The sequence below is a fragment of the Macaca fascicularis genome, chromosome 11 (assembly GCF_037993035.2).
Source record: "Macaca fascicularis isolate 582-1 chromosome 11, T2T-MFA8v1.1".
NCBI classification, from domain to species: domain Eukaryota; kingdom Metazoa; phylum Chordata; class Mammalia; order Primates; family Cercopithecidae; genus Macaca; species Macaca fascicularis.
In genome coordinates, this window is record NC_088385.1 from 61,843,394 (window position 1) to 61,856,649 (window position 13,256).

Genomic DNA, 13,256 nt, shown 5'->3' on the forward strand with positions numbered 1-13,256 from the left:
GGAATGTTGAACTTCTTGAGGTCAAGGACTATGTTTTATTTACTTTCTCCCCCAGCCCTCACCCCACCCCAACCCCATCCCTGACCCCAGTGCCTAAAGCTTGGAGAGCAACTTTAGGGTCTGCTCAAGTCTAATCTGAATGTGGGCAGCCTGAATCATTTCCTCCTTCAAAGTTCACCTTCTTGCTCTCTACAGTTCCTGATATATGTCCCTGGACTCCGTTTGTTGGTGGCATTTGACTTTAATTCAGCAGAAGCTAGTGATCTCCGATGGGAAGGTGAGAAGGAGAGACATCTGGGGACCGTCAGCAACAGGATCTGTGGCTTGAGGCTTAGCACCCTGGGGCCTAATGTCAGACATTGGTTTCAGGTCTTCAGTGTCTGACTGAAGAAGGCAGTTTCCACCCCCGTTAGGGGCCCACAGGCAGGTCTCCTTTGGGGGTCAGGATTACTGGGAATACTAATTAATTCATTAGTGGGGTTGATGGATTATCAGGCTGTCTCCTAGCAGAGGGTCCTTGGGGGAGGGGAACAGATTGCTGCTCATAAATCTGCCTGTTGCCTCCCCTCTCTCTGCTTCAATGGCTCCTGGGCGTTAGGCCTGTGGGCCAGCAACTGAGTACTGGTCTCCTTTTCCCCGCTCAGCAGATGGTTCTTACAGGTTAGCTCAGAGCTTTACAAAAAGCAGCAGAGAAAGAAGGAAGGGCTGGGGATTGGCCCTCTGGCCCAGGAACCATGTGGGGGGAGGAGAATGCATGTAAATGCCTTGTATTCTCCTTTCCTAGAGCAATCACCACCCCTTTTCCTTTGCTGAGAGCACACACCCCTCCTGCCCCTTCCTGCTCTCTCAAAGTTGAACAGCTAACTGTACAACTGTTAATGAGTTGTGATGAGGGTGACCCTAATGAAATAGATTCCACCCATCCCTCTGCAGAAAGTGGCTCTTAAAGAAAATTTGGCATTCACAACTCCATCCCCATTCTTCAGGGGTGTGCATGTTCATTCACGTGCATGTGTGTGCACACACACACAGACAGTTGAATGTATTTTGAAGGCTAATCCTATTGTGTCCAGTCCCTTACATCTGTCAGAGAAAGCAAGGAGTCCTGCAGAATGTTTTATCCCCACCCTCATCTTTGTCTCAATATGTTCACCTTTCCGCTAATCTGCTGTTACTCCCTGCCCCTGAAAATTTCAGGCACCAGTGCCATCAGCTTCTAAATGTCCATGGACAGGGCTTTGAAGACACAAAGCAGGAGATCAATTCATTCTATAAGTGCTCATTGAACAATGATTAAGCACCTCTATCCTAGACATAAATTACCTCATAGATAAATTTCCTGTGGTCGAGAAGTGAATTCTGATTTGTTTTTTAGAAATCTGCTATTCCTATCACGTGTTGTTTAATTATTCTGAAAATGAAGTTTATTTTTCTGAGCAGATATTTTTCTGGATAGGGATACAAATAAAGATAACGAAGAGATTAAAGAGCTGCTGAAAATAAATAACTTCCCATGAAAACTGAAAAAAGTGCTAATTTTTATTTTCTGTTTTTCTGTGAAAAACAAGTCACATGACACTTTTATCAGAATTAAAAATAACAATTTTCGCACTTAAGATACTCCTTTCAACTTTATGAGCAGTGAAACTATCTTTTGTTTCAGCTCTCTACAACTTTCCTTGCATACAGGCGTATTAATAGTTTTTCATCTCTATTTGATACACGTGTTAGTTTTGTTGTTAGATCATGTGATTCTCAAAAAGCCAGGGATACTCTGGTTTCTTTTCAGAAAGAAAGATTTTGCCTTTTGCCAAAAAGCCTGAGGAATTATCCTTCAAGTCAATTTCTAAAAGAAGTTGAACTTGGACTCAGAATTCTATGAGGCTACTGATGGAAAAACTTAAGTGATCAGCTCGTTTTACAGATATGAAAACTGATGAGTGAAGTTGACTTACTCAAGATCATTCAGCCAATTGCTTAATCTGAGCACCTTTCTTTTTTCTTCTTGGAAACACAAGATGATTACAAAATCTTTGGTATCTTAAGCTCACAGTCATTTATTTTTCCTTGGTGAAGTTTTAAATAAGGTAGTATGAATATCTATATATTTAAATTATTCCAGACGTAATTTTCTTTCTGTCTTCTAGCAATTTAATTCAACCTTCTAATACCAAAGGAGTTTTAGGAATTATTATGGGCTTCTCTTCTTCTAAGCTCATTACTACTTAAGGGGACTTTTTCTACGTGAATGCTTAATGATGTATTTTTGAAAAACAATAGTAGATCTCAGCTTGTAACTTAAGGAACTAAATGTCCTTAAAATGTAGGATTTTATTAATTTCCTTTTTGTTTTTATAAATTTCAAGCGATCAGAAAGTTGAAAGAACAGTACAATAAGCTTCATCTATATTCACAAATGAAAGTTTTAATGAAAGTAGCTTTGACGTGCTGAAAAGGTGGGAGAGATAAACTTCTTCCTTCTACTTTTAGAACTCTGAAGTTTAAAAGCCAAAGACCCCAGTCCACATGTGTAAGGAAGCAGCCACTCATGCTGTGTCCTTGACACGCACCTTTCTCACCTTTTGATTCTTTTCAGACGTGGATCAGCAGATTCATCTGCCCTTTTTAGCTCTCTCCAAGTCTATCCCCAATTTTCTTTCTCCATTCTGTCCGTACTACTCCGCTTCCATTTCTTACCGTTTTAATCACAAAGCTTTCCAGTCCTCTTTTTCTTTACTCCTCAACTTCATCAACTCTCCTCCCCCGCTCCGCTTCCACCAACCCCCAACTCTGTTTAAACAAACAAACAGGCGGCAAAACTGGACCTGGCCAGAGGAGCCTTTCAAGTGGGCGTGTCTTTCGGCTGGGGAAAGGGAGGAGTTAGACTCTGGGCAACATCACTCCTCCCTGGTCAGCTGCGAGAGCAATCAAAACTGCAGCAAGTCAGAGGCTCTGGCCAGAGAGCAGGAGCTGCCCAGAGGCTGTGGTCCTGAAAGCTCCTCTCCGGGGAGCTAACCAGGGAGAAGAGGTACTGAAGAGCGACTAAACCGGCTGCAGCAGAGTCGTCAGCCCGAAGGCGTCCTTGAGGAGCATACCGAACTCCAGGGAAGGAGTAGAATAAGGCGCAGGCAGAGAAACCAGACCCGGTGGAATCTCTAAGAGGTAACAACCAGGTTTAACATGGATCGCTGAAAGCATCTCTTTATCCTACGATCTGGATGGTCAGAGAGACTTGGCTTCTCTGACTGTCCTCTAAGACGCAGATTCACAGAGTTCACTCCAGGAACTGCCAGTGACCGAGGTGAGCCAGTGGTTGGGGAAGTAAGGCGGCTAAAGTTTCTGTGGGAAGTTCCCACTCACCTAGAGGAGTAGTTGGGGTGAGGAAAGTCTCTTCTGGGTAAGACAGGAGGAAGTGGGACTTAGGAAACTTGGAATGTGGAAGTTAGTGAATTGGAACACTTAGGGAAAAATATAAACATTTTAAATAATTTTATTAAATTGCATAGCACTTGCCACCCAAAGTAAAACACATAGACACTCACAGTCATTTTAATAAAGTGAAGATTACAGATGATCTACCCCAATTCCCGTAAAAGCCACTGTTTCATTTTGCTAGTGGTGAAAATGTCGAAAAGTTTAACTGCTTTTCCAAGGTGGCCCAGCAAATAGGTTGGAAGAATTGACCCAATCCACCACTCTGCTCATAGCATTTTAGGGCTATGCAAGGACGGAGGGGGAGGCAGGGAAAGGAAAACAGAATGAGGAATCAGAGAAGACTGTGGAAAGTCCTCGGGGTAGATTCTCACCATTAACTATTTGGTTTACTAAAAATACTTGAATAGTTGGCATGGGGTGGGGGAAATTTCCTTTGCCTCAGCTCTTTCAGGTGGGAAATTAGAAGAAAAAGATTGTCCAAGTTTATTTTTCCTTTCTCTGCTTCACACTCATCATTTGCTCACAAAAAAGTATACTCAGAAAATACTAATGAAATGTAAAATACCTTCCCCCACCCTCATTTTTTTGACAGAGAAAGCAGAGGTGAAATGCTGAAGCACGTGGAGGGAAAAGTAAGGGATTGAGTAACTTCTGTTTACTATTAAGATGTGAGGCAATGGCACCTGAAGTTTTACATGGCTTTGCTGGAAAAAATGTGTGTGTATGTGCATGCATGTACATACATGTGCACATATATTAATAAAGGGGAAAATAGTAGAGTAGAAAAGAAGAGCATAGAACAATCTATGGGGTTTTTCGAAGCAGTACAACTTGTGAAGATCCTGGTCTGGATTCTGTCTTTTTAGTGCCAAGACTATGCAACTCTGGGAAAATAATTTAGTCTGTTTAGTTCTTAGATTTCCTAGAAACTGGGCTGGACAGCCTCCCTTCTGTTGTATTTAGTCATCAGATCAGAAGGTAAAGAGATTATCACCAGCTTTTAAGAGGAGAGACACCATCTAACTATCACAAATCCACATGTGAGTTTCCCTTACCTATTAATTAGTTGAAACATCTCCACAGTAAATAAAAAATTTGTAAAAGTGTAGAAAGAATTCTAAGACAGCTTCACATAGTAGTAATGCTTAATGACTTTGGCTCTAGTAGTAAAAATATTGGGTAGTAACAATTATTGCTTAAGCAAACATTTTGCTATAACAGATTTAAAATTTTAGAAAATATGAGAAATATTTTGAATTAAAGAGAATTGGCTAAACTTGAAATTTCACTGCAGGATCCTGTAGAAAGAGGAAAATTCTGTTATATTATGTAGGTATAAGGGAAAATCCAAATACCAAATGGCTAAAAATGGACTTTATAAGATCAGAATGTGTTTATGCGTATGTGTAGGGAAGGGCTAGATTCTAGCCCTTGAGCCAGTATTCACTGATTTTTGTCATATTCAAGTCTACTTCCTATATAATTTGTGAGCTAATTTCTTTCCTAGGAATTGAGGCAACCTTAAGATGGTATATCGTGATGCTTTGTGAGATAGTGCTACAGACTTTCTCAAACAGCTTCTGTAAAACAATTGCCAACCCTCACATTGGCATAACAATTTTACAAAGTAGTTGTGCTTGCATTATCTTCTTGTTTTTCACGAAAACTTCTAAATGATGTAGGAAAGACAATCTTATTTTCATTTTGCCCTAAGGGTACAATAATTGCAATAATTTTTCTATGCTCATTTAATGAGTGAGTGAAGAAAGAGTTTTCATTTCATGCTTCTTTCAGTACACCTCTGAGATGGTTCCTTAACAGGCTGAAAGCAACATTAGATTTAGGTACCTGTTCTGGAGAAAACCCTTGGTTTCTTTGATCACAACTCAGAACTACAGTACACACATTTTCAAAACTCAAATTTAAAACTAGATGTTTCTACTTTTTTCCTGTTAGCTTTCTTGGTGCATTGAAAATATTTAGGTGAAAAAAGTCAGAGAAACATTTTTATGTTTCAGAAGTCTTGGCTTTCACTGCTTTCACTTCTCTTTGATAGACACTGCATATTACCCTCAGAGCTCTGCCATTTGGTTTTGGTGGGAAAATTGTATTCCCAAAACAGAAGGTTCATGAACCTGAAAATGTATGTGATTGAATAAGAATGTCAAACCAACTGTTTTCTCCCAATTATAAAATATAATGAAAGTTTGGGAGCTAACTTCCATCTTGAATATGATGGACGAGTTCTAGTCAACTCAGTGGAGGCAGTTGATAGGGCTTGGTTTCCTCACCTCTTGCAGCAGAACAGAACCTTTGATTTCAGTTTCAATAGGAGATTGGAGGAGTAGGTGTATTTTTTTTTTTCAAATTTTTTCAAATAGATGTTGAAATGAAGCCATTGGCTTTTGCTGACATAAAATCAATATTAATAACAGATTCTAATTGTACTTATTCTTGTCCAAGTGGCCAGAAAAATTCATGGTGATGTTTAGGAGAACAATACCTAATACTTACATGAAATTCATGATGTATGACACTATTCGAAATGCTTCAAATATATCACCTCATTTTATGCTCCTAATAATCCTATGAGGTAGAATTGTTATTATTCTCATTTTAAGGAGGAGGAGACTGAGGCAGATAAGGGTTATGAAACTGGCCTAAGTTCATGTATCTAGTGAATAGTGGAGCTGAAGTTTGAGTCCAGGTAATCTGACACTGGAGTCTGTGCTGTCTATCCCACCATGGGAAAAATGACAGGCTACTGAGTAACTGTCAGATGATTTTCTAAACCAATCAGAGGTAATATTCAGATAATAAGAGACATACCAGTTGATACAGTCTGTTTTATTATTCATCTGTGAGAAATAATTTTTATTTTTGAATAAGCAAACGTGTGTGAATAGATTAGATAAGAAAACCCAAGAAAAAGCAGGAAATAAATATATAAATGTTTAATAGCATTTACAGCTATAAAATTCTTTATTATATTTTTATTTCTCTTACAAGAATCACATAACCTGTATGTTAGCCTTATTTTATTAGAGGAAATGGAAGAACAGAGAACTTTATATAATGTGTTTGGGATCAACAACCCAGGAATTAAAAGAATTGGGACTAGAGTTCACATTTGTGTTATTCTAGCTTCCATTCTTTTGAAACCATACTATATACTCATGGGATTCTCTTGGAAGTTAATGGACCAGCATCTATGAGAACAGAGGAAGTTAAACTGGAGCCATCTATGTCCTTCTCATGATTAGTAAGAGGACAAAGGTGAAAGAAAACTGGTTGACCTTTTCATTACTTTGGCCAAAGTCACTTGATTCTTTGCATTTATACCCACCAACAAGCTGATTTGAAAGCAGCTCCTTGACTCTTACAGAAACCACTAAATATGTTAGAGGTAAAAGGTGGCCTATTCTATCCTCCCAATCTCACTTATTTTGATGTGTGTGAGTATTGACAGATCTTAATAAGAGTCCAGAGGTACAGAGGTAGGGATGGTGAAAAAGGCTAAATCCCCCAGCTAGGATGGTATTCAGATCCAGAGGCAATTCGGGAGACTCTCCTCTCTTGCACCTTCCTTCTTTCCTTCCTTCTGTCCTTTTCATGCATCTCAGGATGAGCCAGTGATAATAATGATAATGAAGATAAGAGAATGAGGATAAGGAGACAAAGGGGGAGGATGAGGAAGAGAGGGAGGGGGAATAGATGGGTGAGAATAACGAGAAAAATGTTTCAAAGATGAAGAAATCCTGAAATACGTGTGTTAAAAGGCACCTCAAAGAACACCCTTTGGATGATGGTCACTCCTGTTGACTTAGTTCTATTGCTGTACATCTCCTGAAGCCAAAGTGCCTTTCTTTATTCCTGTAGCTGTGATAGAAGAACAAGGAGAAGAAAAACATAAAACCTAAGATGTAAAGTAAGAAGAATTGATTTTATGTCCCACTCCACCAGCACTATATCTTTGCATTTCCATCACTTAAACTACCTGGCCCACAGTGACCTTGAGTATAAAATGAGCATAACAATTTCTATCTCCCTCAAAGGTTTGCTATAAGAACCATATGAATTAATGGATGCAAAAGTGCTCTGTAAACTTTAAAATGCTATACAAATGTTATTATAATTACATGGGGAGCATTAGGTTTCCCAAGCCCACTCCATCCTTTTTGGCCTTAGAGTGCACCTGCCTCTGGAAGAGCTGTGTTACTTTAACAGAAAGTTAATTAGGCTTTTTACCCTCCCTCTGGATATCTGCCTGAGTTAGAAGTGCAGCTCAGCACACAAGCTCTATCATCCATATTAAAAGTGGGATTTTCTGAGTTGGCCTGGGCAGCCAGTTGACCAATAGGTTCCAATGTGTGTTTTCAATAAAGCTGCTTACCCAGGAAGCCTTATTAAGTGAGTAAGTCAAGCTGACATGATTTCCGTGCTGATTAACATGAAACCTAGGCTGTTTTTGCAATGCAGTTACATTAATTATTTATAGGAGGTAAATGAGGTTACAAGGAAAACAAGCTCCAATTACCAGAAACAAATCAAATAATATATCTTTATTTTTAAAAGCTACATACTAATCCCTGGGTTCATTGATTTGAGGCTCAAGCTTCATAGAACAGAAAACGTTTGTTACATTCTCCTCTTTCTCATAATAAAAGGTGATAGTGGGTTTAATATTTCAAAGAGTAGCTGGTAAACTGGGATGCCCCAATGGGGCTTATCAGATACTTTTATTTGGTAAGCCATATGCCTAAAAATTGCTTAGCAAGCTTTAAAACAATTCAAATTCTTCCAGAATTGAACGCAAAATGTTTACTAAATCACCAGTCTCTTCTGGTTTTCAAATAGTGAATTTTGCATGCAAAATTCTGATTAAACAGTGTGTTAGTGAGTTAAAGTAGTCAGGCTATTCCTGTGTTTGCCTGAAATAGTCCTCACTTGTGTTAGCAGTCACTATATTCTGTTCCACTAGTTCCACTAGTATTTGTTCCAGATTTTTCATTTTAAACAAAGTATTATTATAGTAGTTGCACTAAACCTTGGATAGGTTTGGTAGACCACTGGCTGCACTCCTAACTGTTGCCATGGTCTTGTCTGATGGTGTGAGATGCATTTGCAAAGAGTTCTCACTTTAACATAAGGGGAAATTTGAAAGACGATCAGTGATAACCCTCCTTTCTTTTCATGATCCTTTCAAGATGCCATGTCACTAACACTTCTAACATAACTCACACTAGACAGAACGCAAAGTGCTTACTGAAAAACAGAATGCTCCTCTGGTGATAGTGAGAGTAACGTTTGATGGTCATGTGTTGGACCAGCCAGTTGTGTCATGGACAACTTGAAGGAGATGATTGAGGCTACCAGTTAGCAATACTGGGGAGAAACATGGGTGTTATAGGCTAGATGGATGTGAAATGCTTCTAAATACAGATTGAGTAGTTTTTTGTAGAACACATACAAAGTAGTCTGAATGATCTTGCTACAGTTTTTTATTTTGTATGGTGTAAATATATAACAGTGTGCTTATTTGACTATTTGATGGGTTTTTGTTTTGTAATAACGATAATTATTACACACATATACTTATTTTTAGCACACTCTTTCACTTCAGAAATATCTCTATTTGGACAGTAATTTATATACTCACCTCATTTTTCCCCTTTTATGTTCTGGGTTCTGGAAGGAAAGAAAAATACATCTTTGGACTCGTATCTCAGTCATTTTGTATAAAATGTTCAAGAGATTAAAAATCTAAGAATAAAAAGAGTTAGGCACTAACACTGCAATGAATAATCAAGTCAATTTTCCTTTACTATAGTATATTTTCTTATAATATGCCATAACTAAAGGAGTATTCTGGGAATTTCTTTCAGTTTTGGATTTGTCATTTAGAATGGAAGACTTGGACAAGATAATTACATATAAAAAAGTTTAGTTTCAAGTAAAATCAGGTACTCACAGGAATTAACCTTTGATACTTCCCTTTTCCAGAGACTGGAAATGTCAAAAACTTATGTGAAATCCAAGGAGATGGGAGAGCTAGTCAACACACCATCCTGGATGGATAAAGGTCTGGGTTCCCAAAATGAGGTGAAGGAGGAAGAGAGCAGACCAGGTACTTATGGGATGCTCAGCAGCTTAACTGAAGAGCATGACAGTATTGAGGAAGAAGAAGAAGAGGAAGAAGATGGGGAAAAACCTAAGAGAAGGGGTCCCAAGAAAAAGAAGATGACCAAAGCTCGCCTTGAGAGATTCAGGGCTCGAAGAGTCAAGGCCAATGCCAGAGAACGGACCCGGATGCATGGCCTGAATGATGCCCTGGATAACCTGAGGCGAGTCATGCCATGCTACTCTAAAACCCAAAAACTTTCCAAGATAGAGACTCTTAGACTGGCCAGGAACTATATTTGGGCTTTATCTGAAGTTCTGGAGACTGGCCAGACACCTGAAGGGAAAGGCTTTGTGGAGATGCTCTGTAAAGGGCTCTCTCAGCCCACAAGCAACCTGGTGGCTGGATGTCTCCAACTGAGCTCTCAGTCTGTCCTCCTGGAGAAGCATGAGGATAAATCTCCTATTTGTGACTCTGCCATCTCTGTCCACAACTTCAACTATCAGTCTCCGGGGCTGCCTAGCCCTCCTTATGGCCATATGGAAACACATCTCCTTCATCTCAAGCCCCAAGTATTCAAGAGTTTGGGAGAATCGTCCTTTGGGAGTCATCTACCTGACTGCAGTACACCCCCTTACGAGGGCCCACTCACTCCACCCCTGAGCATCAGTGGGAACTTCTCCTTGAAGCAAGATGGGTCTCCTGACCTAGAAAAATCCTACAGCTTCATGCCACATTACCCTTCTTCAAGTCTAAGCTCAGGGCATGTGCATTCAACTCCTTTTCAGGCTGGTACCCCCCGTTATGATGTTCCTATAGACATGTCCTATGATTCCTACTCCCATCATGGTATTGGGACCCAACTCAACACAGTCTTCACTGAGTGAGGCAGTAAGTTCAATGTTTCAGAGAATGACGTGGAGACATTTTCCATAAGTTGAGTGGTTGAGCTGAAGATTCAATGACCTTAAAGGATCCCTATGGATATATATATAAAAATAGTTCAAGTCCATTTAGGCTTTCCTTCATCTATCACCTCTTTTCTCATCACCTCACATTGCATCGATTTCTTTATAGGGTCCTCAAGTGAAAATATTTGATGATTTAACAACCATTTGAAAATAGAAAAGAAGACCTGGGCCCTATTCCAGTGGTGCAAAAAAACTCATTGCATAATCTATGCCAATTAATTTACCATTTCTGGCCTTTGTTTATTTACTAGCAATTGTAACTAAACAAATTGTATTTATATGAGGCAATTGTTCTAAGTCCAGATGATTTCTAAAGTCCTTTACAGTTCTAAAATTCTATAACTGTGGTGATCACTCCTGACAACTTCTTGAAACTGAAAGAATAGAGAAATAATAGGAAAGGGATGCTATGCATAGAATGATCAAATTGAGTTATCAGAGGGAACACAAGGTGCATGTCTCTTGGCTCACAGAATGCAAAGCTTGTTTGGGTTTAATGATAGGACTTCTTTGTATCTATTGAAAAATAGCTCCTGGAAGCTAAAAGTCTAACATGGCTGTCACTGTGAAGAAAAAATATGTTCTTTAGAGATCAACTCTATTCGTTATTAGACTAAAAGTTGAACATATCTTCCTTATGATTTGAAGAACCATAATAGAGAACCATAATAGAGGCCTCATGCCAACTTTATTCTTGATAATATTTCAAAACCATTTTTCTCAGTACTAGAGGTAGGGCAAACAAGTCACTGAAGCCTCAGACTCCTATGACTAATGGGACATAGATAAGTCTTTTAGACCATGACCTCCATAACCAGAGGGCTCCAGATCTTCTGATGCAGCTCAGGTGCTGCTGTTAGAATCAGAACACAACACAGTTTTATATTAAAGAGCAATAAAATAGCTATTGGCTATAATAACTACCATAGTTCAGGGACTCTCTCTAGCTCATGGTTGCCCATGGGAAAACCAATAGATTTTATTTTAAGCAAGATGAATTTCATTTGGTTAAACATGATTAAAACCATCCACCTCTGTCCACACCAACATATTTTCCAGAAGGACAAGCACCAATCAATTTATTGACCAAGGTTAGATTTTTCCAACATATATGTAGTCCCTTATCTCTCCCCCTATACTAGCTGTTACCTCTTCCTCACTTCTGAGATAGAATATGTTATTACATATTGTAAATAACATTTCAGGTGACTAAACTTAAGGATGCAGAAATGAAATACAAGGTCAGTGAATATTTTTACCAACTATGTCTTCATCACAGGTTTAACACAATTTGCAGAGTGCTTATTTTTCTTTATGTAACTCCTCTTTCCTTTATATCAACACTAACTTCATAAATTTGTATTTTTTTCAGAAAATGAGACCTGAGAAATTTTCATATCTTGTTCAATCTGCCAGGACAGTTATTTAAGTCAAACCGGAGCCTGAATGACTTATTTGATAGTAGATTAGGTCCTGCTCCTGCCAGAAAGGATACATTTAGCATGCAGGGTACATCAATAGGGCCAATTAACAAAACGATAACACATATGAGTATGTCATTTTCTATAGCTCAGCTATCCCCTAAAATCTGCCAACTATATGTGTATCTTGTCTGTTTACCTCTCTTATTTATTATCTCCTTACAGTATAAGTTATTTTTTTCCATTTTGCTCTCAGCATTTACTGCTGTACCTTGCACCCTTGGTTTGTAAATTCACTTGAAAGTAGCCTTGCAGAGAGATCTTAAGCCCCATCAGCCACCAAAGTGGTTCCTCTCATCACAATCTGCCCTAGAGGAAATTGGCAAGTAAAATGACATATAAAGCCATAGTATGGGCTTTCTGAGTGTATACTGCACTTACCTTTGTGAAGGGCTGTGGGAGGGTCCATCCTCGAAGCTAGCATTTTCTGGCATTTAAGTTTGTAGATAATCAATGTTGTCTGAGTTATTTATTAGATATTATTTATTTAATTTATTTTTCTCTTCCTTTCACAAAAATTATTTTAGCCCCATAGATGTGCTTGGAAACCCTTCCTAAAATTTTATTTGGAAAGTAGCTCACAATTTTGCTAAGAACTGCTGAGTTTTGGAGAAAGGGGAAAGGAAAAAATAGAGAATTACCTCTGTGATAATTTTTATAAAAAGCAGCAATAATTTGAATGGCTATGCAAGTTAATGTTTTTAGATTATTTTCTTCAGTCTAAAGTGAGCCAGAGTTATTCTTTACTAATCTGCTGTTTATGCCTTTGGGGAGTATGGTAGCCATGAGCCAGGCCTCCCTGAAATTGTATAGAGGGATTTTATAATTGAATTAAAATTTAGGAATGCAATAGCTTGTAAAGAGCCTGCTCTCCAACCTAGGGTGGTCTCATTCTTCTGGAGATTTTTTTAGATAAAGTAAAATAATTGTTTAAATATTTTGTTTAAAATATGACTGTTTTTCCTTCCTTTTTCCTAGCAGAAATAAAGCTGTAAGTCTTATTAGATGTTGTGTTGTGTTTTGTTGTGCTGTGTTGTTAGTCTTCAAAACTTTCATTCACTCTCATTTATTCATTTTCTTGGGCTCTATGTCCTACAAGCAGCTAGCTAAGCAAAAACTGGTCTGTCAGGAGATTTACACATCCCCTAATTCAATTGATCTTGCTAGAATATTCGAAATATGCAGTTAGAAGTCTAGAAGCACTGGTCTCTGTTACTCATATAATCAAGTATAAAATCTACAGTTAAG

General features: G+C 38.6%; 1 protein-coding gene across 2 annotated transcripts; it reads left to right on the forward strand.

Annotated features, from left to right (window-relative positions):
- Positions 1–2,958: 2,958 nt before the first annotated feature.
- Positions 2,959–13,009, forward strand: NEUROD4 (neuronal differentiation 4). 2 transcript variants are annotated; one of them, XM_005571104.4, is made up of 2 exons: positions 2,959–3,301; positions 9,439–13,009. In XM_005571104.4, the coding sequence occupies exon 2, from the start codon at positions 9,448–9,450 to the stop codon at positions 10,441–10,443; it is 996 nt and encodes a 331-aa protein (XP_005571161.2). In that variant the 5' UTR covers positions 2,959–3,301; positions 9,439–9,447; the 3' UTR covers positions 10,444–13,009. The 2 variants fall into 2 exon arrangements, with proteins under 2 accessions (XP_005571161.2, XP_005571162.2); XM_005571105.4 differs by having other exon boundaries at positions 2,959–3,162.
- The last annotated feature ends 247 nt before the right edge of the window (positions 13,010–13,256 follow it).

Coding starts and splice junctions, on each gene's coding strand:
- NEUROD4 (XM_005571104.4), top strand. CDS start 9,448: ATGTCAAAAACTTATGTGAAATCCAAGGAGATGGGAGAGCTAGTCAAC.